Source organism: Notothenia coriiceps, unplaced genomic scaffold (genome assembly GCF_000735185.1).
Source record: "Notothenia coriiceps isolate Sejong01 unplaced genomic scaffold, NC01 NC01_scaffold00037244, whole genome shotgun sequence".
NCBI lineage: Eukaryota > Metazoa > Chordata > Actinopteri > Perciformes > Nototheniidae > Notothenia > Notothenia coriiceps.
This window is the reverse complement of record NW_011369945.1, coordinates 21,361,007-21,385,069: the sequence shown is the minus strand read 5'-3', so window position 1 is coordinate 21,385,069 and position 24,063 is coordinate 21,361,007. Positions and strand designations below refer to the sequence as shown.

Sequence of the window (24,063 nt, the reverse complement as noted above, 5' to 3'; positions counted from 1 at the left end):
GTTGGAGCCATAGACTGTATATATAAAGGTTGGAGCATAAGAGAAAATCGACGGTGACGACCCACTTTGATTAATTCAAACATTCGAAAAGGCTTTCTGCTGCTGCGGACAAGAAAGCCAAACAACGCACGGAAAGCCAAACAACTCACGTTCACCGAGGCATCAACCTCCAAAACCCTTTCGAGGGCTACAAGAAACGAAGTGGGTAGCCTACAAGATTGAAGCTGGTCAGATAACGAACGAGTAAATGAAAACAGAAGGAGGCGAAGAAGTGTGTGTGTGTGTGTGTGTGTGTGTGTGTGTGTGTGTGTGTGTGTGTGTGTGTGTGTGTGTGTGTGTGTGTGTGTGTGTGTGTGTGTGTGTGTGTGTGTGTGAGATTAAAATAGCCCAATTGCTTTTACAATAAGTAAACATTGAATGTGTTTAATTGAATAGTAAAGGGGTTTAACGTTAGTGGCAGGTTGTGTGTGAGAGAGAATAAATAAGACAGCCCAATATTTAAAAAAATTGTTATTCTTTTCCCCCGCATATTTAGCATATTTCGCAACTTTCCGCATATTTCCTAACTTCCCGCAATTTCACCGCATAAAACCCCGCATATTTAATCGCATAATCAAGGAATTTAGCCCGCGTTTTTCTGGAGGGTCTAATAAACAATTAATCTAGAAAATAAATTGCAGATTTAGTTCTAATAAAATGGTTTTAACTTGCAGCCCTACCCTGCTGGCCTGTTCATTTTACCCCAAGCAAGTTCTGCACTGTCAGCACACAAACAACTAAATCTAAATCTCAATGTTCCGTCACAAGAGCAGATCATATCACGACCAATTGTGCTGATTTTAAATCCAACCTGTTGTCTATTGTAGCATTGCTTGAAAATAACGAGTATCCTTTCCTCATGTTATTATGCCCCTCTTTCCCCTCTTAAGGTACCCTCCAAGAGTCCAAGAGTCCAATACTCCTGCGTGACAGATTATAACCGATCGCAAACATCACAATGCTTCTGGAAAGCACCATGCACACAGTTTGGTTTCGGCCTGGAATGACGACTTTATGACTCGTCAGCGTCTCACACCTGGATTTGCTGGTGGAGGATTTGTTGCTCGTGCTGGTAGAGGATATGCTGTTGCTGGGTGTGCTCCAGGAGTCGCTCATCCTGCTGAGCAGCATACATTTTCTGCAGCTGCTCACACTCCTATTGGAAACAAAGACAGGATTCCCAAATATTACATTCATGTGCCAAAGGGGAAGTGACTCTAACAGAGGGTAAAGCGTTGGATGTAGAACAGAAGCCAAAAACTTTAAGAAAATGATCCATCAATGGCTGCAATGAACTATTTGTCAGATCACCAGGGAGAGTTGTTTGACAAAAACAACTGTATTCATATTTAACTTGTCTGGCAGAAATACAAATGTGTAATATCTATGTAACCTTCGTTCACAAATTCTAAACATATTTGTAAGAAATGGCGCATCTTTAAGAAATTGCATACAAATACTTAACAGCTTCTTTGCAAATATTGAATATGAATATTTAAAATCAGTTCATGGTGTTTAGCGCTCGAAGGAAATGCATTTTAAAACCACTTTAAATGTCTTAGTGGGAGTTTAAAAAAATGGTGTCATCTGGCTGGCTTTAATATTAAAGAAAGTCGAAAGGCTGGAACAACACAGGTCAACTTCTACAATAAAGCTAATTATTGTTTGATGATACTTCTTATATATTTTGTAAATAATAAAAGTAACCGTATTTCAAAAAGTCCAAACTCGTGAAAACAACAGTCCTGCTGCAACACGTTTGATGTAGTCTGAGGTTGTATACTAGGCCCTGCACTTGTTGATTTCCAGTCAACAAATCCCTTTACCCGGGTCTATAGTAGGTCATGTGTGAGTTCACCTCTCCGTATTACCCCTCTTAACACGTAAGAGAAATCACATAATCCCAACAGGCGAGAGCACGCCTAAAATTAAGCACCCACTGAGAACATGATGATTATCCTCCCGCCCCAACCTCCTACCGGGTGAGGTAATCCCATTGAAGTGTCACTGCGGATGATGTGATGTCTCGAGAGGTAGCTTGAGGTTAGCATTACCTAGGTAACGCTGTATGTACTGACTCTGGATTTACAGTAAGTCTAATTGTGTCAAGAGTTTTATCCCTGTCATTATCATCTGTCAACACTTTTGCCTTTTCTGGAACTCCAGACATTTGACCCTTTGTGAAAGTGGTAAGTGGTAGTGTTTCAACACCATCTTTTTACAAAGCATTTAAAGTGCTGATTACATGCATTTTGATTTATTTATTGAATGGCACCCGTTACTGTACAGTTAGTGTATTGAAATGTGTGACATTTGCCAAGTGAAAGACTAGAAATATGCCATTTGTGACCTTGTTGTAGAACTGATTAGTCAACTGATCAATTAAAAGAAATACATATACATGTCCATATAGAAATGGCCGAACGAAATGTTAGTCTCTCAAATGTAGGTTGTTGTGTGATTTTGTACTGTTTTATATATTATTTCTTGGTTTATACATCAGGATAAACCCCATGAGATCAACCACCAGTCTACTTCATTGGTTCCTAACAATCCCATTAAATTAAACTGAATATTTTGGGGGTTTGGGAATGAAGAAACTGAACATTCAAAAACATTATTGATCTCTGTGGAACTGGGTTGGACATTTTGTTTACTGTTTTTCTGAAATTAGTTTATTTATGATGTGAATAATCTTTAGTTGCTACCCTACCCTGTTAGCTTGTCAAAACTACCCAGAGCTAGCTCCATGCTCTGCCAGTTTTACTGAGCGACTCATTTGTCACCTGCACAGTTATCCTGTTTCACCTTGCACTTTTGTTAACCCCTGGTCTAATCTTAATGTACCCTTATCAAGCCACTCAAAAGGATAAGAAAGACTTTATCCCTCTTGCTTAAACATTAGAAAATCCTAAAGACTTGATCTGACCTCCAGGAAAAGCCAGTTGGATCCTTCTCATTAAGCTAACAGAAGCTTCCCTGCGTCCTCTTTCCACCTTTGACCTGGAACTCATTCCCACTCAACTATAATGAAGAATAGGTCAGATAAATGAATTGCCATGTTTTATGGCATCCCACGAAACAGCAGTTTGGTGTCTGTTTGTTTTCATTTACAATCAAGTTTAAATTCATTTGGCTTTTTGGTCAATCGAAAGATGATGATGATGATGATTAGGGGATATCAAATTGTGTTTCAAAGTACTGTTGATGCTCTTAACAAGGTCATGGTAAACTGGCCTGCTGACCTAGGTAGATTAGTGGAGACTTAAAAGCTGCCTTGGCCTAATTAAAACCACTAATGTGATCATTCGTACCACAATCAGCTAAGCGGCAAGTAATAAGTAAGTGACGTCAACCACCAAGGATTTCTCCTTTAGCCGCCTCCGACCTCGCATCTCTCTCAGATCCTGGCTGGGAGGAGCGAGGACACGAGGACGAGTTTGTGAGTCAAGAGAGAATGAAAAGCTTCCAATGAGTCAGATATGACTGATGGCACTGAGCTTACTTGGGATAATACTTATGTCCTTTGTTTAGTAGAAATTAGGTATTCAAAACTTAAAAAAAGGAAAACAAGTTCAAACGTAAAAGACTATTTAAAAATCATGATCTCCTTACTGTAGCTTTCTTCTTTACACTGAAATGGTAGCTGAGCCCAGAAAAGGAGCATTAGGTAGCAACAGTCAGCCTATAGATGGGGGGGGGGGCTGTATCACTGAACTCGGCTCAAAAAGCAGATCTGCAATACCAGGGACCTTCCGTTTGTATCCCCAAGAAACCTTTCTTTAGGGCCACATTTGCTACGTCATTGTTTGCAAGCATTTAGTACCCCTCCCTTTGTGAGTCTCTGAAATGGCAGGGGGGTTGCAGCAAACCAGAGGGGAACTTTTGAAACTTCGGCACAATGTGAAATCATTCTTTTACCGTATTGATCATTAACTCTATGGACCTTTCCACAGAAATGTTTTCCTATTTTCCCTTACACACTTCCACAAGAGAAGTAGATGATATTCTTGGATATCAAAGTGTCTCTATTATGCGGTTTGGGGTATTCCCTTTCTTTTGTTTACTTCCGTAACATAGTGACATCCCTATGTAACACTCGCACTTCTATTAGCTGCAGAACAGGCGGTATGAGAAAACAAATACCTTTTTGAACATTAAAGCATGTAAACATATCGTAGAGGCATAAAATACAATTATGAGCATAATGTGTTCTCTTGGAGTAAGGGTGATGTACCTGTTTGAGTTGCTTAATGATGCTGCTGTTCTCTAGATGAGCCTTGAAGGCTTGGATGGTGGCTGCGCCGTCAGAAAAGCGCCTGACAGGGGAGAAGCGCTCCATGGGGAGATGAAGGGTGTTACAGTCCTTATAGCTTGATCTAAGGAGGGATCCACATGGGGAAGACACAAACACGTCCACACAAAAACAAACACACACATGAAGACGCAGCATGACAGATGACAGACACATTGACACACACATTCAAGCGTACAGACACAGAAACACACAGATAAGAAACTTGAGCTCTTCATGTCTGCACAAAATATTACAAGTTCATATGTCAGCCTGTGATTTATTGAGTGTAGAAAAATGGATATGTCAAACAAATCCAGCTACATCCTTTAAATGATTTCATCCATCCTGCCAGGACCATGACAGGGAAGAAGACAGGTTATGGAGCAAAGTTGTAACTTCAAAATGTCTCATATTTACACCTTTGAGCGGACACGTTGTTTACTCAAGTTCATCTACAACCAGAGTTCCCGTTAGCCGGTAATTACCGGACTATGACCGGTAAAATATGCTGAAGACCGGCAAATCTAAATCTCTCCGGTCAAAGTGTCCGGTCATAATAATTTCCCCTTAGCGCAATACCGCATCAGTTGCGCCACTTATGTGACAGACAAGAATAGTCAATTCTAATGTCTAACACTTAATGTGGAGAAAGAGATGTGCTGTATGGGTTGATTGTGCGTTGATCTGTTGGTAATGCCTCGGGGTTCCGGTGGGCATGTAAACAAATGCATAATGCTGCGCTATACTTTGTGGCCTCCCCCGGTTGCATAGCGACGCTTATTGTTTAGGTGTCTTTTAATAAGCAGGTAGTTATATCATTAGCTAGAACTAGCTAGATCTCATCAATATGGACATAAACGCGAGTAAAGTCTAATCTAACAGGAGAGAGAGATCAGCTGCTGCTGCTGACGAGTAGACATGCAGCGGTGAGCGGACAAAACACACACTTCAGGTTAGAATATCACACGTAGCTATTTTAATTACCTCTCAAACTTACCTAATCTTTATTCACATGTAGCTATTTTAATTACCTCTCAAACTACCTAATCTATTTATAGATATGTTTAGTTTTACTGTCGGGTCACTCATTACTGATCCGCGAGCTGCATGATACTATTCCCGTGTTATTGTAAGTTACTGTTCACTTTTGAATGATGTAGTTAATCTACTATAATTAGTTTGTTTAATATCGAATCATATCAATTTGTTTTAAAGCTCAATAAATAACAAAGAAGACCTTTGACCGACACTTTTCTCATTTTGTCCGGAAGATTTAAACTTTTACGGACATTTTGACCGGCAAAAAGATATTCTAACGGGAACTCTGTCTACAACAATGAGAATTTAGGACGTTAAAGGAAAGCTTCTTGAGAGTTCTGTTTCTACTTAAGAGCTCTTTACTAAGCACTACACAGAGGAACATCTGTCACCAGTGGCAAGATGAGGACATAATCTACTTTCCATTGCATAGCATAGAGCACATAAACAACTACAATGAGTTGGCATGCAGATGTTGAGCAGATCACAGCATCTGTTTGCTAAAACGTTTTCCATGAAAAAAGATTCCACTTCTAGCTTTACACCGGTATTGTAGCTCAACAGAGCGTGTGATTTCCTTCAACAATTCAGCACACATTGTCCAACAGGTTCTGCTTATCACTGCATCCAAATCCTAAAGGACACCTAGTATCTCAAAACACTTTTTTAAACGGAGTTGGAGAAGGATGATACTTATGGGGGTCAACAGCTAGAATTGGACAACACCGAGAACACTAAATGTGGATGCTACAGGAGGGAGAATAAATAGAAGTCAAGATTTAGCTTTTGGGAGGTTGTTCGTACAAGAACAACCTGCTAAATCTGATCCGGTCACATACCTGATTTTCCCAGGTTAATGAGGAAATAAGGGTTCTTCTAAATGCACTGGTGATGTGGAGATATGTCTGTCATGTGCCACACCCTCCAATCTCATACACCACAAAAAAAAACATATTTTTCCTCCTTAGAAGGTGTGAAACTTTCTCACATGGTGAGAGAATATTCTCACCAATGTGTGTGTGAGATCAACTGTAAGTGCAAGTGAGAGAGAGTGTGTGTGTGTGTGTGTGTGTGTGTGTGTGTGTGTGTGTGTGTGTGTGTGTGTGTGTGTGTGTGTGTGTGTGTGTGTGTGTGTGTGTGTGTGTGTGTGTGTGTGTGTGTGTGTGTGTGTGTGTGTGTGTGTGTGTGTGTGTGTGTGTGAGAGAGAGAGAGAAAAAAAGATAGAGTCAGGCTTACTATGCCCCTCATTAAATGTGTGTTTGTGTGAGTTTTTGTGCATATACGGCTCGGAGCGGGTGTGTCCCCTCACCGGGTGTGTGTGTCGAGGGCCCAGCCCCCCCTCTGGCGGGGGCCCTGGGGCCGCTGTGACTCTGCCGAGGGCTCGCCATGCGATGTGCTCATGAGCGCGTGCGTCGTGTGCCGCTTGGAGCGGTTCGCCAGGTACCTGGGCCGCAGGGAGGGGGGAGGACGGGGGTGAGGGTGGGAGACAGGAAGCAGTGCTGGTCAGCTCTCTGTCCTCATTGGCTAATGGAGACGGGGGGATAGGCCCGCCCCTTCCCATCTCTGCCAATGGGTGCCATCATTCATATCATCTTAGCCAATCAGAAAAAAACATTTAATGCAATTACATCATAGATGGATGTTATAGCTTATGGGTATCCCACACCCACACCCCCCAGCTTCCAATTTAGGATTGGACTGGATGTCTTCTTTTTGTTATCATTCATTTTGCAAGCTTCAGGGTTAGCAAAGCTGTGTGCGAAAGAGTGAGAAAGGTTGGAGAATAATTTGGCACTTGTTGAAATGAAAGAGATAAAGAAGCTTTTGGCCAAAAGGTTTGAAAGATAGTAGGGCTGGATTTGGTGGCAGAGTCAGTTTGAAACTGTGGCAGAAGGCACTTGCGCGATGGAGAAAGGAGGAGAGATGGGGTAAGCACCACAGCAGAGTGGCCACCTCCCGTGGGAAAAAGCAGAGCAGCCTGGAGGCACTCACTCCCAGCAACCCAGGACACCAGCGCAGTCTACAGAAGGTGCTGTCTGAAGAGGAGCAGCTGGAAACTGGACTTCTTAATCAAGATCACGACTCCGTACACCAAGCCTGTGTTTGACCCTGTCCTGATTTCAACTCTAACTACGTCAATGCTCTCAATTGGGATGACTTTTCTGACCTCTGACTATAAACCCCCACTGTGTGGTTCCGTTATGTTTTGGGTAAACCCAGAGTTTTGCATTTCTATGTTCAAAAAGTAATTCTCAAATCAACAAACCCCCCCCCCCCACACACTTCTAATATTTCCTGACTGTGATTGTCGTACAAAAAAAGGAATACCGTCCTGCGTGCGACTAGTCAATATTTAAGGCTGATGAAAAAACTAAGAATGCAGTGATGTATTACACACATATATTACTCATCAGTAGATCCTAAAATCAATAGATTATAATAAATGTGAGATAAAGTCTCAAAAGAATAAATGTTCACCTAAATAATAATAGCCTCAGATTATCCAGTTTAGACAGCACCCCTGTACAGAATTCCCCACCACCAAAAGCCGCGGGTTACCTCTGCACGGCCTCTTGGTCAGGCTCTCCATCCGAACCCTCCTCATCCACCGGAGCTACAGCAGGGATAGGGTGCTGGAGGAGGCAAAGAGTTTACAGTCAAAACTTCCAACCGTTTTAAATGAGGGGATATTATAAAAGACATCCAGATCCTCACCGGACTGGCGACAAGCGGTGAGGGCCCCCGGGGCCTCTTGAGGAGCTGAGCATGAAGTTGAATGTTAGCCCCGCCGTCGGAAGCTCTTCGACCCAGAGGCCCCATGCCGTTGAGCAGCTGCAGGGTGGGGGGCTGCAGCAGAGACTGCTCCTGGAGGATTGGCAGAAACAAGTAACTTATTATTCTGAGAAGTCTTCTAATAACGGATGCTTCGATTAACCAAAACAATAATCGATCAGGAGATTGGCGTTATTGCTTTGTAGTTGCCAGTTGAGGCAGGAATGGGGACAAACTAGTACAGCACACCTGTAGGTTAACACTCGTACCTGCAGCTGAGAGCAATAAACATGTTTATGTTTGTAGTCCCGCCTCCCAGTTCACATTGTCATGCAGGATCTACACACGTGGTTGCTAAGGCGTACTACTAACAGTCGGTTGGTGGCATGTTCCTAATTTAGGGAGCTAACTGTTAACCTTTGGGTTGTATTGCATTACAGTAGGATAAATTACCTGTGGACGAAGTTTAATTATATCATGTTGTGTTCAAATAATATAACATTTGATTTTTGATAAGGCAATTCAATAAATACAGTTTGAAAACATGTAAAATATGAATTAGAGTAGGAATTTATACATGTGTTCCTGTGTAATATGTACTACCTAACAAGTGTATTGAACATAATTGCAATACTAGTCCAATATATTTTTTAAGCAACTATTAAATATATAAAATAATAAATTACAATACAATATTAAAAAAAATGTGGATCCTTTGAATAGTGTGCTCTTAAAAACAATAACTGCAGATAACAAAACAAAGTAAAAAGGTTAACAATGACTTTGGGAAGTTTAAACTATTTTTCAGGATGGTTCCAGGACAATGATAAAAATGTAAAGTCTCCAGCCTTGTTTAACATCTGCTTTAACAAAACAAATCAACAAAAAGTGTATCAAGTAACTAGGCTCATCGAAAAGTTACTACTGCCACAAATGTACAACATTCTACTACGACTGTACCTTGTACTCCAGCTGCTGGGTGGGCTGCAGGCTCTGTGTGGGCATGAGAGTGTGCATTTGGCTCATTTGAGGGGCCAGTGGGGGGAAGGGGGGCTGAGGCACTGCCCCACGGGGGAACCCTGGTGGCAGTTGCTGGAGGTCCTCCTGCATCTCTGTCCTGTGGGTGGAGAAGGGAGGATGTCAGGAAGGAACCCACACTCCACTAGAACTGCCCACTGAATATTGAATAAACTCAAAAAAAACTAGCCTGACTAAAAAACACAGCATACACCATCTTTTGATAACGGTGTTAAATAAATAAATAAAGATAACATGACAATACATGGAAGTCCTGAAAGATATAGACTAACTTTCACAGAAAAGTTGTTATGGAAAAAAAATGTAAGGAAATAATGGCCGAGATTTTAGAGTAATCAGGTGAAATTACAGTAGAATATAAAATACATTTTGTGATATTGTAGCACTAGGTTATACATCACTGATGGTAGATCTGAGGGTTGTGTTTAACCTTTGGTCTGGTACTCCCACAGTGTGCCGCCTCATCGAAAGGTAGCGCGCCATGGCCTCAGGAGACGGTTCCTCCCCTTCATCGCTGTCCAGTGCCATGTTGCCATCCGGCTGAACAATAAATAGACACATATTTATTATTATGAATGCCCTTTAGTTTGTGTGTTGCATGCTTGGGAACATGTGTGGCAATATTATAGATCATATACATTTGGTATGTTTTTCAAATTCACGGGATGTTGGATATTATCAGACACCAAAGTGCATTTAGTGCATTTTTAACAGTGATCGTTTCAAAGAAATGTTATTTGTTTAACTGCTTGAATCTGCTCAAATGTAATTATGTGGGAAACACTGCCATTCAGAAAATACATGCTTAAAAGTTCATTTCTTCTATTCAAATCCCTGCTGCAATGCAGTAATCTGACGCATTCTTGTGTTTCACAGCATTTGTGAGTCAGCTTGGAAGCCGTGTGTGTTCTGTTTGAGTGTGTGTGCATGTGTAATTATGTGTATCGCAGATGGATCCAAAGCCACACTGACAGTAGTAAACTGTAGTAGTAAACCGAAAACACCGGACAGCCAGTGATTACATAAAACAGAGTTAGTTTACAACATGGTCGTAGCTTGTATAACAATCTTGATGACCGTCGCTGCCAAGGTGATGTCAACGTGCAGCGTTGACTCACCTCAACAATCTGGTTCTCTGGGTTGATGAGCTGGACGTGGGGAACGGTCATGCTAACGGGATTACCCTGTGGATCCGTCTGTTGGGCACGAACACAGACACACAGGCAAGAAGGGTTACGATTAGACTCATTTTCTGGCAAAGCGATCCCACTTGTGCCACGGGATTGGCGGATGTGAGTTAAAGCAATCACCTCCACTCAGAGCACATTCTGAAGAACCCTTAAACAACACTACTCTTCTTCAAGCGGTCACAATCAACTGTTGATTGTATGACACTGAAGGAGATCTTGGTAAAATTGCATTATTATCCACGAATCAGTTCATACGTATTATTACATTTCATTGTGTCCACAGAAAAACCATACTATTAATCAGATAATTAAACAGTGTCTTAAGATCAACTGTCCCACTGCTTCTAAAAACCTTTTTCTACAAATGTATACTTACTAGCCACCTTAATAACTCCAAAACTCTCAAATATGATCAAAGCGGACCAATTACTGACCGAGGAATGTTGAAAATATATCGTCACGTCATGCTAACACAGTAAACAATGAATTACCTGTACGGCGTTTAGAGGATAGCTAATGGAGCGTGGTGTGGGCGGGGCCACGCGCAGGGTCTTGTGTTTCTTGAGGCGGTCCGCCAGCAAACTGTAGATGGCACTGTAGTGATCGTATGCATCCGTTTGTAGGGACTAGAGAGGAAGAGGCAGGATAAATACAAGCGGTAAGATGATTTTTTAAATAGGGCTCTAATGCTTTTATGCTAAATTGTGATGGTCTGGTGCATGTAGCCAGATGATAAGAAACACTTCCTCATGCACTTAGTTTGCTTTCCCTCTGAAGCGAGCTCACAAAGAACTGTGACTCCTACGCAGCGTTTACTGTGACTTCTGTGTCCCGTTACAGTAATCCTTTACACAGCAAGTAGTTTTCATTGATTTGTGCGGATCAGCTTCGTATTTGTTCCCAACCTGAAGTGTGCGCTCTCGGTCCAGGCCCATCTCACACATGGCTATCAGCACCTGCTCATTGATGAGCTCCGTGTCTCTCTCCGTCTTCACCTGCTCACACTCTGCTATCAACTGGAAAAAAGAGAAGACAAATTCCATTGAGGTTTTTTTACTTCAAGGCCATAAATCCATAAAAATGTACTTAAAGAAGTAGTTTGAGATTACGACATAGATTTCAGGTGGTTACTGTTAAGAACTATGAGAAAGTCGGGAAGAAATAGTATGGCGTTTTTTTGGCGTACAATCAAATTCATTAAGCATAATCGAAATCAACCCGTTTTATTAAAAAGGAGCTGGTCCCAAATGTATGCATTGAGTTAGTTATACATTTTAAATTATCTGATTTTCAACATATAAACTTATCAGTAACTAATTCAACCTTGCCATCTCTAATATCAAATTATTTGGCAAGACTTTTTTTTTTTTTTTTTAACACATTCAGTAGAAAATGCAGATCGGAGATGAGTCATCTTTGCAAGAATGACACAAACACAAAGACACTAAATAATCCAATTTTACACGATTTGCAAAAAATACCATGTGCAGTCAAAGAGAAACCCACAACCTCAGAACAAGGTGAAAAATGAGTCCGATTTGATTTGCTTTATGATGATCATATAATGTCCCTATAGATATCCACTGCTGAACACTTGTAGCGGGGGCTCACCCTGTCGAAGTCTGGGTCTGGGTCTCCTAGTCTCATCCACTTGTTCTTACAGATCTGCTCCATGGTCAACCGCCTGCTGGGCTCCAGCACTAACATGTGTCTGATCAAGTACTCACAGTCTGCAATAAAACACAACCATACATGAAATGACACCGTTTGAAACATAAAATAAATCAAAGCAACTTGACTGTTTGAAAACATGCAAAATGACACTGAAGATTACCAGTGATAGTTTTTCATTTGTGTGGTTTATAGAGAAAAGAGGGGGAAAATCTCACTTTTCTTGTTTTTGGTATTTTTGTTTTATGTTCAAGAAGTTGATGTATGTAGAATGACATCCTACCTGTAGACATGAAGAAGGGGATGCGGAATTTGCCACTGAGAACACGTGCCCGCAAATTTTGTAGAGTGCTGCCGTCGAAAGGCAGGGCGCCGCACACCAACACATATAACACCACCCCTAAGCTCTATAGATAGAAAAGACAGCGGGAAACAAACCATGAGTTCATCATTTTTTAATAGACTTAGACAAACAATTACTGCTATAATAAATAAATAGACAAGATAGCTGAAATTGTATACTTTATCTTAAGACAGAATACTTTCAAGACGTCACATTCATTGGGACTATTTGTTGTTGTCTTTAAAAGGTGTGGTAGGTCATTTTGGAGAAACCAGCTCGAGTGCACTCGAATTTGAAAATACTTCCACTTCCTTACAGAGCCCCTCCTCCAACACACACGAACATGACCAATGAGGGCACGGGATAAGTTTGTGCACAGATGGAAGGCTGACAGGCAGCTAGGCCATCCAGTTATTTTAGACGGGCCGGCTCAGATGATTGGTCGTGCTTTTTACAGAACTACTGCTTCCACAGAGGACATGTTTTTTATGGATTTGTTGTCAACGCACTTCAGATATTCACTACTATTGGGATGTTAAGAGCATTCCATGGAATATAAAAAAAAGTGTATCTCGAGCCGGTTTCTCAAACTTACCTACCCCACCTTTAAGCCAATGAACTACACCATGCAGCTCAACAGGGCCTCCTACATACCTAAAAGCCTACTCACCCATATATCTACTTTGGGTCCGTCATACTCCTTGCCCTCAAAGAGTTCTGGTGCAGCGTAGGGAGGGCTGCCGCACCACGTCTTCAACAGCTGTCCTCGAGAAAACAGGTTACTGAAGCCAAAATCTGACAGGGGGAGAGGAGAGGTAGGTTCATTCAATCAGACCGCTTTGCCCGAACGAGTAAATGCAATCAAGTCGAGAAATGTCTCCAGAAGCACATGTTGATACTTGCTAATTCCCAAACAAACAAGACAGCTTAAGACACCTGAATTAATTTCCTCACTCATACACTTTGAAGTGCAAACACACACACCTGCTATTTTGATGTTGAGGTTGTGGTCCAGCAGGAGATTCTCTGCCTTCAGGTCTCTGTGGACGATGCTGCGGCAGTGGCAGAAATGGACAGCTGCCACAATCTGTTTGAACTTCTTCCTGGCGTCTTTTTCAGCCATTCGCCCATGAGCCACAAGATGGTCTGTACACGCAAACAGTGTACAGTTTAGAGACTTCTCTTTGAATATACAGGAAGTAAAGAATGTGATTCTGTTCCGATTTGGCCAAATCAATTACAACATTGGATCATCAAGGAGAAATGTAGAAGGGATTTCATTGTTATCACTTAAGAAAGCTGAGGAATAGGACATAGCATAAGTGTTACAGAAAGGGATACGACTACAAATAAAGGAAGCTAATATTGGCAAAACATAAAAACAAGCGTTTAGTGAAACAAACAAAACAGCAATACAAGAATGGAGAAGCATTGCCAACGTACAAATGTGAAAAGTAAACCCTCTTATAACGAAAATGTTTAACTGGATTTAGATTTTCACTGGGTAAACTTGCAAGACAATTTAAAGACCTTGAAGGCCTGTAAGACATTTTTGAAAAATCAGTTTTTAAAATATACATAATCTGTGTTATGACAGTGGTAAACATGATATGAGAAACCAACAAAGCGGAGGGAAAGGGGAGGATGAGGACAATCTAGATCAAGGTAACTGTGGGGAACTCCCTTACCGAAGATCTCTCCACCGCTAGCATACTCTGTTACCAGATAGATCATCCTCTCCGTCTCCATCACCTAGAGAGATATAAACAAATGATAACAACCAGGACCCACAGACCCTGACAGGGATGGGCGGTTTCACCTATTACACAACACAATGAGTAAGCACAGTTTGCCATACACTGGGGAAGATTTAAATAGAAAAAAGCTGCCTTTAACTCAGTGCAGTTTTCAGTCAGCGTATCTGTGAGGGTTTTAACATTACATTTTGTGGCAGAGTGACTCGATTATGTTTTAACTGCCAGGGGCCGTTTCAGACAAGATGCCATAAAAGACAGGCTTGTAACAAGTTTATTCGGTGTAAATGTGAAAAATCATGTTCACAGCTTAAACATAGAAACAGTATTTTTTTCTTCTAGGTTTACAAATAAATCGCTGGAATTGCAAACAACTTGATAAAGTTAACCCATAAAAAACGGTTGGTTACTTCAGATCGTGCTAAATCAACACAATGTATTTGTGTCCTTTTCCTATTGAACCATGGCTCTCAGGCGTGACATGTGAGCTGAGAGCATCTGTGGGTGAGTGCGGCTGTGTACCTGGTAGAGGCGGATGATGTGGGGGTGCTTCAGCAACTTCATGATTTGCACCTCTCTGAAAATCTTTTTCAGGTTCTCATCGTCCAGCTGGGTCTTATCCACTATTTTTATAGCCACCTGGAGACAGAGAGACAAGAAAAGGGATGCAGGGAGAGATAGGGATGAATGATGAGAGAAGGACAGAGGGGGAAGTGGTGAAGAGAGATGGTGAGATAAAGGAGGGAACAGTGAGGGAAAGAGGTAGCATGGAAGCAAAAAGAGAGTGGAAGAGAGGTGGGAGACAAAACAAGAAAGATGTTGTTGATCAGCTCTTGTGTGTTCAAATACAACTTAATCCATTCACGTCAGACAGCGATTATGGGGGATTGGTCGCAGTGCCCTTGCAATATTGCTATGATGACATAATCATAGAAGGGCAATGTGCCAAGAAAATAACCACTAAAAAGAGCTGAAGGGAGGGTGAGTCAGAAAGACTCAATTTAACATGACAACGCGTTATGCCAGTAACTAACATGTAAAAACATAGAAACAGAGTTAAAAACGCAAGATGTTGACAATTCTTAAGATTGATGAAACTGTGTGTTGTTAACCAATGTGCTTGTTTGGGTAACCTGACCTGAACCCTGACCTTCAACTGCGAGCACGTCTGTTGCATAACAGCCGATCCCTGCACAATGGCTCCGGCAGAGTGGACAGTGATGCTGTGTGACAGGAGCTTTGCGCTGCCAATTAGGGAATGGGTAGATGACTTTAATGACTCAATCAAGCAAAGCTAATGGGTCGGCCCCAAAACACATCTTTGTCCAAAAATAGACGAGCGGGTACAGTGCGAGGCCGTGTGAAAAAATGAAAACTATGCGTCCTGTGTTTTTTCACACACACACACACACACACACACACACACACACACACACACACACACACACACACACACACACACACACACACACACACACACACACCTCATCTTTCCAATTATGTTGAGTGCCATCCTGAGCTCTCCCTTTCCTGATAACAGGCATGAAGAAGGTCAACTGAAGCCCGACAAGGGGTGACTTCCTGTTGCAGGCAGGAAAGGGATGTGAAGGAGAGCAAAGAGGGGCCTCCTGGGATAGCACAACACCACATCTTACAGTGGCATTGATCCAGATCAGAACGTGTCTTTGTGTAGCTTTCCTTCAAGGGCATTGTACGATTGGAGAAAACATGTCTTATGGTAGCTTCATGGTAGTATTCATTCAAAAATATAGTACTCCATCATGCAGGTTTCCATATCATTTTAATGGACTATTGGCCAGCCTTATGAAGTGATTAACCCACCAACACTTTAAAAAAAAAATATTTGACGAATTGGTAAAACAAGTCATACATGAAGTCCCTGACCATCACAAAAAATACAGAAGAATTAGGGATTTTTTAAAAACAACTCTTGCCATGTGTGTTTAAGCATGCATCTGATTGGAATGTGTGTTTATGTGGTATTTTAAGCTCTAGGAATCTAATCTTGGCTTTGGCAGTCATCGAGTTTTGTTGATGTAATCGCACCCTCTGTATCTTCTGGAGGGTAACAACAGGACATCTGGATCACACACTTTGACACCCAAATGTAGTGCACACACACTGCTCATTTTAAGGACAATTAGTCCTTCTGAAACTTGGAAAGGACAATTGTACAGAAGCTAATGCAATGTCTTGATTCAAATACTTTCCTTAGTACACTGCCATGTCGTACACTGAAAACTTGCAGCGTGAGATTCGTAACCCTCTAAAGAACTACAAATGTTGTCACCAAGCTAGAGGAATGCAGATGCTAAGTGGTAAGCTGTTTTCCACAAACAACCATGTGACCAGTGGACATCTCAAAGGTTGGGTTTCCAGCTTTAGCGCCTCCAGCCAAGGTACAGTAAATATGTTGTGACTGAGAGCTTGTACTTTAGCACTCTCAGGGTGTTCAGTCTGCTTCCATGACTCTGGAATTTTCCATCAAAAGATCTGGACGGACACACACACACACACACACACACACACACACACACACACACACACACACACACACACACACACACACACACACACAGTGTCACATAGCCCCAAAGATCACAAGGCAGTGACCTCAACACAGCACCATCTCACAGCAGCTGGTGGGCAGCGGAGGAGTCTTCACACTTTACTGTACCTTACACAACTCACACTCAGTTCTTGCTTCACAGCACAGCTGAAAAGGATCATTTCCAATAAAATATCTACTTCATACAAACTACTCGATATTTGTAAAAACTCAATATAAATACACACTATTTCAGTATAGACACTCTTTTACAAGTAGTCCTTCATTCTAAAATTGACTTTTCTAAGCTTACAAAAGATTAAAAAACCGGATACCAAGTACTATAGTGCCGTAGAAGTATTAATTCTGCTCAATTTCAGATCTATTTCAGAATAAAACAATTTATTTTAGTATTGTATTACACAAATATATCAAAGAAATATATTACATAAATATTAATGCTTTAATGTGTTCCATTACATTAATGTTGTTAAGCTGGCAGAGAAGGGGCTTTTTTTTTTTAATTGACTGTATTTTTACAAAGAAACCTATAAAGCTTTAAACCTCACTTAAGGTAGTCAAGCGGCACATTTTTTCTCACGCATCCCCGCTTGATGTGTACTGATCAGATCACCTGTTTTGAGAACTTTAACACATGAAAAACAACAGCTTGTTGTTAGGAGTTTATACAAATATGTCCTCCTGTTGAACCAAATAGAAGAAAGCACTGGCTGGCCAAGATACACAGTGCTACCACAACACATGTACTGACCAGAGCAACAATGTATTTGTGAGAAAATGTAATTGCGCTACACACGTGCCCCCTATGAGGACGTGTGTGATAGGGAAGTTGGTACCACTTTACAATAAGACTACCCTTATAAATGCTTCATTAGGTTATGAATTAGGTTGTAAACACTTTATTAATCATTAAGAACCATTTATAAACCAGTTCTAACATACGTCAACACAGGCTGCCTATTTGGCAAGATGACTAAGCCTTATATTGGCTACTTACGAGAATCAACTCAGTGAGCAACAGATACCAAGGATGGTGGCTGATGAAGGAGACGAAGTAAGCCAAGTAGACAATATAAGGCTTAGCAGTACAGATACATGTGGGCTTACGATTTGGCAAGCAACCGCTCAAAGTTGCCCTGTTTATCTCATGTGTTATAAGCTTATTACATTATATGTCATTTGTTAGACGCTTGTATCCACAGGAACACTTTGGGGTGAACGCACAACGACATGCTGACTGCAGTGGGACTCGAATTTGCTACCCCCTGATTCGAAGTCCAGCACTCTATCCACTGAGCCACAGCCGCCCACAACATAATTAATAAATGAAAAACAAAACTATTCGTAAACCCTTTATAAGGGTAGTCTTATTGTAAAGTGGTATCGGGAAATCTTATTGTCACCAAAGAGTTAAATAGTGTAAAAAAAACATGATGCTAATTTCCAACTGTTTACATAGCAAACATCTGGCCTTTTCAATTTACGACTGAACCTAAGCCATTTGCTCGAGCACATCACATTCCCATGATTCTTGTTAGCAATCTTTCTCTCTGAAAAATAAATGTTTACATCTAATAAAATAACTATTACTCTAGTGGCCAAATTCACAAGATTGGAATTCTTTGATACATTTCTGACTGACTCCGGTCGTACCGGCAATTAGTAGAGGATAATGAAGTCCATTTCAAATTAACATCTTATTTAGACCCCTGCACTGATAAAGAAGGTTTTTTTAAAGAGTTTTAATGAAAAAGCTATAATGTCTAAAACTATACAGCATTAAAGTTAAAGATGTTATACATGATGTTCACAAAGCATTTGACAAATAAAGTATTTAGAGATCCATGACTCAGCTATAATGAAGAAAAGCAAATAACTGGGTCTATGCGGGAACGTCTACCGTAGGAAGCTGTGCATTTTGCTTGATCGTCTGTGTTCACTCACCTATTACGTCTGAGGTTAACCTTCATCAACAAGTGACACAGATTACAACACCTGTAATGCCCAGGCTTAACCCGCCTCATCATGGAGATGTGTGTTTGGGCGAGCTGCTTAAGCTACCAGAGCTAAAGCTAAGCTACAATGAAGCTTCCCCCTGAGTAATGTAGCGATCTAAGCTAACTGTAACTCCAAAGCTTTTTTTCTTAGAAATTCAACCAATATAACTTCAAGTCAATGCTGATAATAAAAAAACACATTATATAAAATCAAACAAATCATCATAATTGATATTGTTTATTTAGGTATCAATGAATACTTCATTTTTAACAGCAATGCAAAATCATTCGCTGTACGGCAAATAAATTATTTCAACATACCTGAAGAAACTTGACATATTCAATTACCGGTAAGTATTATAGCTCATGAGCACTTCAAAAGAAAACACTACCGGTTGACTGCACGGTCCACATTCCCCTCGTGGTTGATTGGTGTTTACAAAGAGGAACCCAGCCCAAGTCCAGTTTTGCAGTATAAACATATCCGTATACGGGTCAGTGTTTCCCACACAAACTTTTCTTATTGGTCTGATAAAACCATACCATCCATGTTCAAATAACTATTGGTGGCATGACTAACTACGGGACGGCGGGGGTGCGTGACCTCTCGACACGCTGCTGCCCTCTGTTCAACCGAGACTGGATCACGGGATAGGAGATGGACTGCTGTAAGTGATGCATGCCATGGCACGCAGGATGTTTTACTGTAACATCCTGGGTGCTGCTTTTTATTTTGTTTTCTTGTAAGTCATTTGAGATAAGTAGACAACAAATGTAAAAATATGAATCATTTTTCATTGTTGTGCTGCCCATAGTGGTACAGTATGTTTCAATCGAAGATACTAGGGAAGTGCGTCGGACATCTCCTTTTTTTAGTATAGAAATGTTAAAAAATCTTCCTGCCAGATATTTTAGGGTCATAAACATAACACATAAATAGAACATAGCTATGCCTCTTAATATCCATAAATGTCAGTGTAGTGAGTTTACTGTGATTTATTTGTGCTGCATAAGTCAATAAGAAACCAGTCTGGGTATTTAATCCCCTAGCAGCAATGTACCATATATCACAATATATAATGTTGCATATACCTTAATAGAGGATTGTATCTATATTACCAACTCTCAGTACACAGGCCAGTAATGAACACCATGGTGGAAGCAGCAGCATCGAGCGAAGACCTTAGCTCTTGTCCATCACAGCTGTGGTTTCTAGTTGGAGGAATAGGAACCGGCAGAGCTACAACCTTCTTCACTAATCAATCAACTCAATGTCAAACCCAAAGCACACCTGGCTAATTTGGTTCCATCCAGCTTACAGTGACATAAAACACAGCATAATAACGTAATTAAAACACGCTTTTTTCATGACATACAATGAGCTCAACCAATTGCAAGCCATTTCCATTCAGAAGTGGTGGCTGAGTGCTGGAACCACCATCATCTCTATGGAAACCAGTAGGACTTCAATGGAGCGACCTTTCTCCAACTAGGAGCCTTGGCAACTCACAGTCGTCTCTGACAACAAACAGCTCTGTGGATGATGATGATGATGATGATGACACAAAGTTGTGATTTTAAAGTGCCACAGTGTGTGCTGCCATGTACTTGTCAGTATGTGGCATGCAGAAACACACACACACACACACTGCTGGCATCAGTCTGGGGCAGAAACAGGAACGGGATAGGATCGTACTGATGAAGCATACACTGTCCTCCCTCATGTCATGTACCGGAGGACACACACAGTCTGAGCTGTGTTCTTTTGAAGCCGACTGGCTGCAGATAAACACTACTTAGAATGCAGCAGTATATGACCAGAGGGCAAGGAGATAAGTCAAGAAAAAAACAAAACAGGAATTGTCATATTATTCACCCAAACCAAATCACATTTGAATGTGTGCCTTTGGGAAACAGAGAGGGGATGCCTCATTTTAGAGAGCTGTGCGCGAGTGACTAAGGGAGTGAGTGGAATAGTTACACAGTACATTAGGCATGTTACCTAACGTTACCTTCCTGCATGGCCTCTTCCTCCTGCTCATCCTTCCCTTGCATTTGAAACACTATAGAGCAAAGAGGAGAAGACAGGAACAAGAGGAAAGGAAAAAAGCAGCTTCCCCACAGACAGACAGGTCAGGACATGTCACATAGTGCCATCTTTTGCCAATACCACTCGCCTTGCTGAGGGCACAACAAAACAGAGGGCTTTTTCTAAGTGTCTCTGATCCTCAGTCAGGTCACAATAGGGCACTGACCAAACCTCAATACCTCAATCTATTTCACACAAGTTTGCACATACGCAAACATTGCACTTTCGGAGGGGAATTCAACTGTGACTATTGCCCACAGGAAAAGATTGTTAATAAAATAACAACGCAAGTATGATACGTTGTTGGTAAACAGGTACAGCACTGAAGACAAAAAGCAGGGCTGATGGCTGACTACGTGACGAACAATACGTTACATGCAAATATTCATCGTATTGATGGAGCCTATTATGACAGAATAAGGCTACGAAATGTACTGGTGACTGCTGCTTAATGTAGACTAGACGAGACAAGATCACAGGGTATTTTATTTCATATTATGTGGAAATAAATCCTTCTCAGTTTTAGCACGCAATCAGATTAATTCAGGAATCTTTAAATAAAACTTCAGGTTCTGGTGATATAAAATGTTATGCTTAGACATTCAACAAATGAATGTCAAATGATTAGTCAGTAGACAAATATGGTTGTTTATTTCTGCCCTGCAGCTGAGTATTGCTACAAAAATCTGCAACAATAGACCTGTGCTTGTGTCGCCATCACTGAATATTAGCACTCAGCATTTACCTAGAGGCCAGCCGGACCAAAGTTGTATTACACCTGACTGATAACCATTTCTGCTATATCACATCCAGAGCATTGATCAAACATTTAATTGAGAAACCAATAAAGTGTGCAGAGAGAAACAGAATTCCATTCAATAGCCAATGGTGGCCCAGAATGGATGCAAACGAGCCATCTGTAATGGAATGTTGCCAGGATGTGAAATATCATTTCAAGTAAAGTGCATTGAAACAAAAAGGCAACTACAGACCTGATAAATAGCCTAACAAATTGTGGTGAAGGGCGAACAGTTCTATATCGTCAGTCAACTGAAAAATAATGCTTCTAAACATATGCTTTCAACAAGCTGTATGTGATACCTAATACACAACATGTGTACACAATGAACATTCTTGAACATGCTTTCAAGGACATTTTATCATGACTTCGAGTGAACAACACTGGCTTTGACCAATTTGCATCAAAGAATGGAGACAGACTTGAATACAAATGGTATTGTTTTGCAATCTAAATAGTGTTGATGTTTACTATGCAAGCCACATTTGAAACACGTGTTTTACAGTTTATTTAGTTCATAGTGTAATCAAGAAAACTTCAAGTGTTTATCTTTGTATGAGTGTATCAATCAAAAATGTTTTGACTTCTATCTCGCTATCTGGCCTTTGTCTGGAAGAGATTAACTTTCACTATTACAGCATCCACATGCAGCTTACTCACCAACCACCATCGAAAGTGTGTGTTGTGTGACTGTCTGTGTTAACAAACATAGACACAAATTAGCAAATAATATAAATAATCGTGTCCACTGCTGTGTGACACTGCAGGATATCGTCAGCCCTATCTAACAATGGAGAGAGTTGTTAGGCTACCTTTGACTTGTCAGCATTTCTCATTGGATCATTATAAAACCTAGGCCATAAAACAAGGCTCCTAGGAACATTTTATCTGATGACTGATCATCGTATCGATATTCTTCATGGTATCCACAGGCATCTAAAACTACACAATCCTCCAATATTCATGAGCAACTGGGGTGCTGGTTGGTGAAAAACCATAATCTGACTGCTCTGTCTGTGATCCCCATCAGTAGTCGACAAACAAGGACTCTCTTTCATTCTTTCTGTACGTGTTCCACGGTCATTTTGTCCTCTGCCCATCTCTCACACTCAGTCACACAGACAGCCAGCCCGACACAGACAGACACACACACACATACATCCAGGCAAGCATAAACAGGCTTACACATAAGAAAAGCGTCATAAACAGCTCATCAATCTTTCACCCTATAACACAGCTACTGTCTTTGTATAGCTTTAATGGCAAACAGAAAACACTGTGCTCCCACCTACAAGTCTGTAAATTACATTACAGTCATATCAACACAGCTACAGTCCTTCAGATACATATCCTGCAGCATTGAAAAAAAACACTACCCTGACCCAAGGGTATTTTGGCTTTATGAAACTAAATGGAAGGTTATCTGAGATGTGGAGCAAAACACACAAATGACTGTCTGTCTGTGTGTGTGTGTGTGTGTGTGTGTGTGTGTATGTCAACAAGGGCATAGATGTAAAGCTGCACACTTGTGGGCTTGCGACACACATACAAATAATGTTGCAGGAGTACTTTGTAAGCTTAGGCTCAGCCACCCTTCGTTTGTTTTGTGTTTAACCAAGTATCCATTATAGGGGAATTGCATATTGATCACAATCTTCATATCATCTTCTCATGTCACTACCCTAAACATATGGTCATAAGTAGAACAGATGTATGTCTGATTCTTCGGTTGTCAAATGCACTTTATTACACCATCATGAAGGCCAAGAAGACATAGATGTTATCTATAGTGTTAAGAGACGACATACAGGCAAATAGAGCCTTTAAACATTGAGGAACCTAATCCAAAAGGTCAACAGAAAAGATAAACACTACTTAGTTAAGCAACTTCTTCCACTTGTAAGGTCCCACATTTCCACTATCTATAATAAAGGTCAAAATATAATGTTAACAGTCCCTTTTAAAAGCATGGGTACAATTGTAAGTTTAATGATCAGGCTTATACAATTGTAGCACTAGATCGACTTGGAGAAAACCTCAATGTAACCCACCTACTCATTAATGATAGTGCTTTGCGTGAATATTTAACTTGTTGATAATAGAGTCTGCAATTGATTTCGCCAATCATCCAGTATACTGCTAACAGTCGCTCACTTTATGCAAAAGCATCTACGTACACTCAAAGTGTGTGGTGGCAGTTTTCAAACCACAAATGTTGCCATGTCAATGTTTTCTTGTCCGAAAGGCCTCATAAAATGGCATCCAGTTAGTTATTGTGATATTTTAATAACATACAAAGTGGTGCACAAACTGGTTTAATTACACCGTGAAATAACGGTTGTATTATTAAGTTGTAACAAAAGCGAAATGATAAAAGCGAATTGTAAAACTTAAAACAGCTAGTGTCTGCATCTGCTTCAAACAGTTGAGTGGTACTTTTACGTTG

At 40.8% G+C, this 24,063-nt stretch overlaps 1 protein-coding gene across 1 annotated transcript in view; it reads right to left on the bottom strand.

Moving 5' to 3' along the window:
* Window positions 1–24,063, bottom strand: part of sik3 (SIK family kinase 3) — a 31,580-nt gene that overhangs the window by 6,661 nt on the left and 856 nt on the right. The window contains 16 exon segments of the mRNA XM_010793871.1: window positions 1,076–1,195; window positions 4,277–4,418; window positions 6,684–6,818; window positions 7,934–8,007; window positions 8,090–8,239; window positions 9,107–9,263; window positions 9,615–9,724; window positions 10,303–10,380; window positions 10,866–11,000; window positions 11,280–11,390; window positions 11,986–12,104; window positions 12,329–12,452; window positions 13,059–13,183; window positions 13,373–13,534; window positions 14,077–14,140; window positions 14,665–14,781. Of these exon segments, the coding sequence (XP_010792173.1) occupies window positions 1,076–1,195; window positions 4,277–4,418; window positions 6,684–6,818; window positions 7,934–8,007; window positions 8,090–8,239; window positions 9,107–9,263; window positions 9,615–9,724; window positions 10,303–10,380; window positions 10,866–11,000; window positions 11,280–11,390; window positions 11,986–12,104; window positions 12,329–12,452; window positions 13,059–13,183; window positions 13,373–13,534; window positions 14,077–14,140; window positions 14,665–14,781 (1,923 nt within the window).